The sequence below is a fragment of the Trichinella spiralis genome (genome assembly GCF_000181795.1).
Source record: "Trichinella spiralis strain ISS 195 chromosome Unknown Scfld1508, whole genome shotgun sequence".
Taxonomy (NCBI): Eukaryota; Metazoa; Nematoda; class Enoplea; order Trichinellida; family Trichinellidae; genus Trichinella; species Trichinella spiralis.
In genome coordinates, this window is record NW_003528447.1 from 1 (window position 1) to 1360 (window position 1360).

A 1360-nucleotide genomic window follows, 5' to 3' on the forward strand; every position below is an offset into this window, starting at 1 on the left:
CAGACTGGAGCAAAACGGCGTTTTTTATATTGTATTAATGTAAATATCACCTATGGAAGAGAAAGGCGGTATTTTTGTTTCCATACTCATTGGAATGTTCTGATTTTTACATAGAGTTAAATGCGTAGGTCATGGTTTTATTTATGTGAGAAGACATTAATCAGACAATTTATTTTGGATAGCACAGAATCTCCTGACCTATCGTACTTAAACAGTTTATTGAACAGTACAAAGTAATACAAAACAACAATATAACATAATACAATACAATACAATACAATACAAACGAACAATATAATAAAACAAAACAACATCATACAATAGAAAAGCAATAAAAATCTGTACAAGAGTAAATAAAAATAAACAATGCAGTTGTACAGGAAAAGATGGCACTCAATAATTCTCCGCCTTGGGTACTAGGTACGCCACAGCTCTTAAAAACTGCTCCATTGTACGCGTACCGCCATTGTATTCTGCAGTCAACGCTGTTATGCGTTGCTGCAGTTCTTCATATTTCTTATTTTTTATCTGTAAATCACGGGCGGTAACGCGACCTGATGTCACTTGTTGAATCAACGTTTCCGTTGAACCCTGCTCATCGATAAGCAACTGGAGAAGTTCATAAAAGCCGAGGTGTCGCTTCCCCGCAAGTCGGTTCATTTTGAAGTGCCAGCCTTTCAAATCATTGTTCGTGCGAATATTTACATTATATACATTCCACAGAGGCAGTCTGTCATAGGGCATCTATTCCACTCGAAAATAATTGAACAAGGCTTCTACTGAACCCGTAGCATCTCTGCCAAGCAGTTCCACGGCTGCAACTACATCATGAAGTGGCAAAAAAGCCGTTTCCAGCAACATTTTGACTTTTTTTCTTCATGGATGTAGCTGGTTTGCATCCCAAGATCCGTCACCTTCCGCAGTATGTGTACCGTATATGTGGACCCCCGGAAATGTCCCCTGCAGTGCAGGGATCAGGGCTCAAAATCGCAAATTACTGTTTGCGACTGAAGGACCACCCCCAACGCTGCCGTCTTAAAAATTAAATGATCGAAAATTTCACGATACGTGGAGAGATCTTTTTGGACGGTTAAACAATACACAAGTGGCACTAATTTACCCGCAATAAAAACATGGATGGTGAACATCTGCTGGTACCATTCTGAAACTATTTTGAAAGTTCCATCCATGGACCAGACAGAATGTTCAGATAAAATTGATGAATTTTCTTCCGTACAGAATATTAAAATGGAATTATATACATTATTATACAATAAAAAACGGCGATCAGACTTCGTCATTCACCATTGGGGAGGAATCTCCAGCTGCAGCGAGTTGGCGAAAGTCCTCGGAAAATTTT

At 39.0% G+C, this 1360-nt stretch overlaps 1 protein-coding gene across 1 annotated transcript; it reads right to left on the reverse strand.

Annotated features, from left to right (window-relative positions):
- Positions 1–393: 393 nt before the first annotated feature.
- Positions 394–861, reverse strand: Tsp_13696 (conserved hypothetical protein). Its single transcript, XM_003369785.1, has 2 exons — positions 781–861; positions 394–744 (listed from the first exon to the last, which is right to left on the reverse strand). The coding sequence occupies exons 1-2, from the start codon at positions 859–861 to the stop codon at positions 394–396; spliced, it is 432 nt and encodes a 143-aa protein (XP_003369833.1).
- Positions 862–1360: the final 499 nt, after the last annotated feature.

What these genes read in the sequence shown, in the direction of transcription:
- Tsp_13696 (XM_003369785.1), bottom strand. Translation starts at nt 861, where the DNA reads ATGTTGCTGGAAACGGCTTTTTTGCCACTTCATGATGTAGTTGCAGCC. An exon ending in GCAGAGATGCTACGGGTTCA is followed by an intron (nt 745 to 780) that starts GTAGAAGCCTTG and finishes CGAGTGGAATAG; the next exon opens with ATGCCCTATGACAGACTGCC.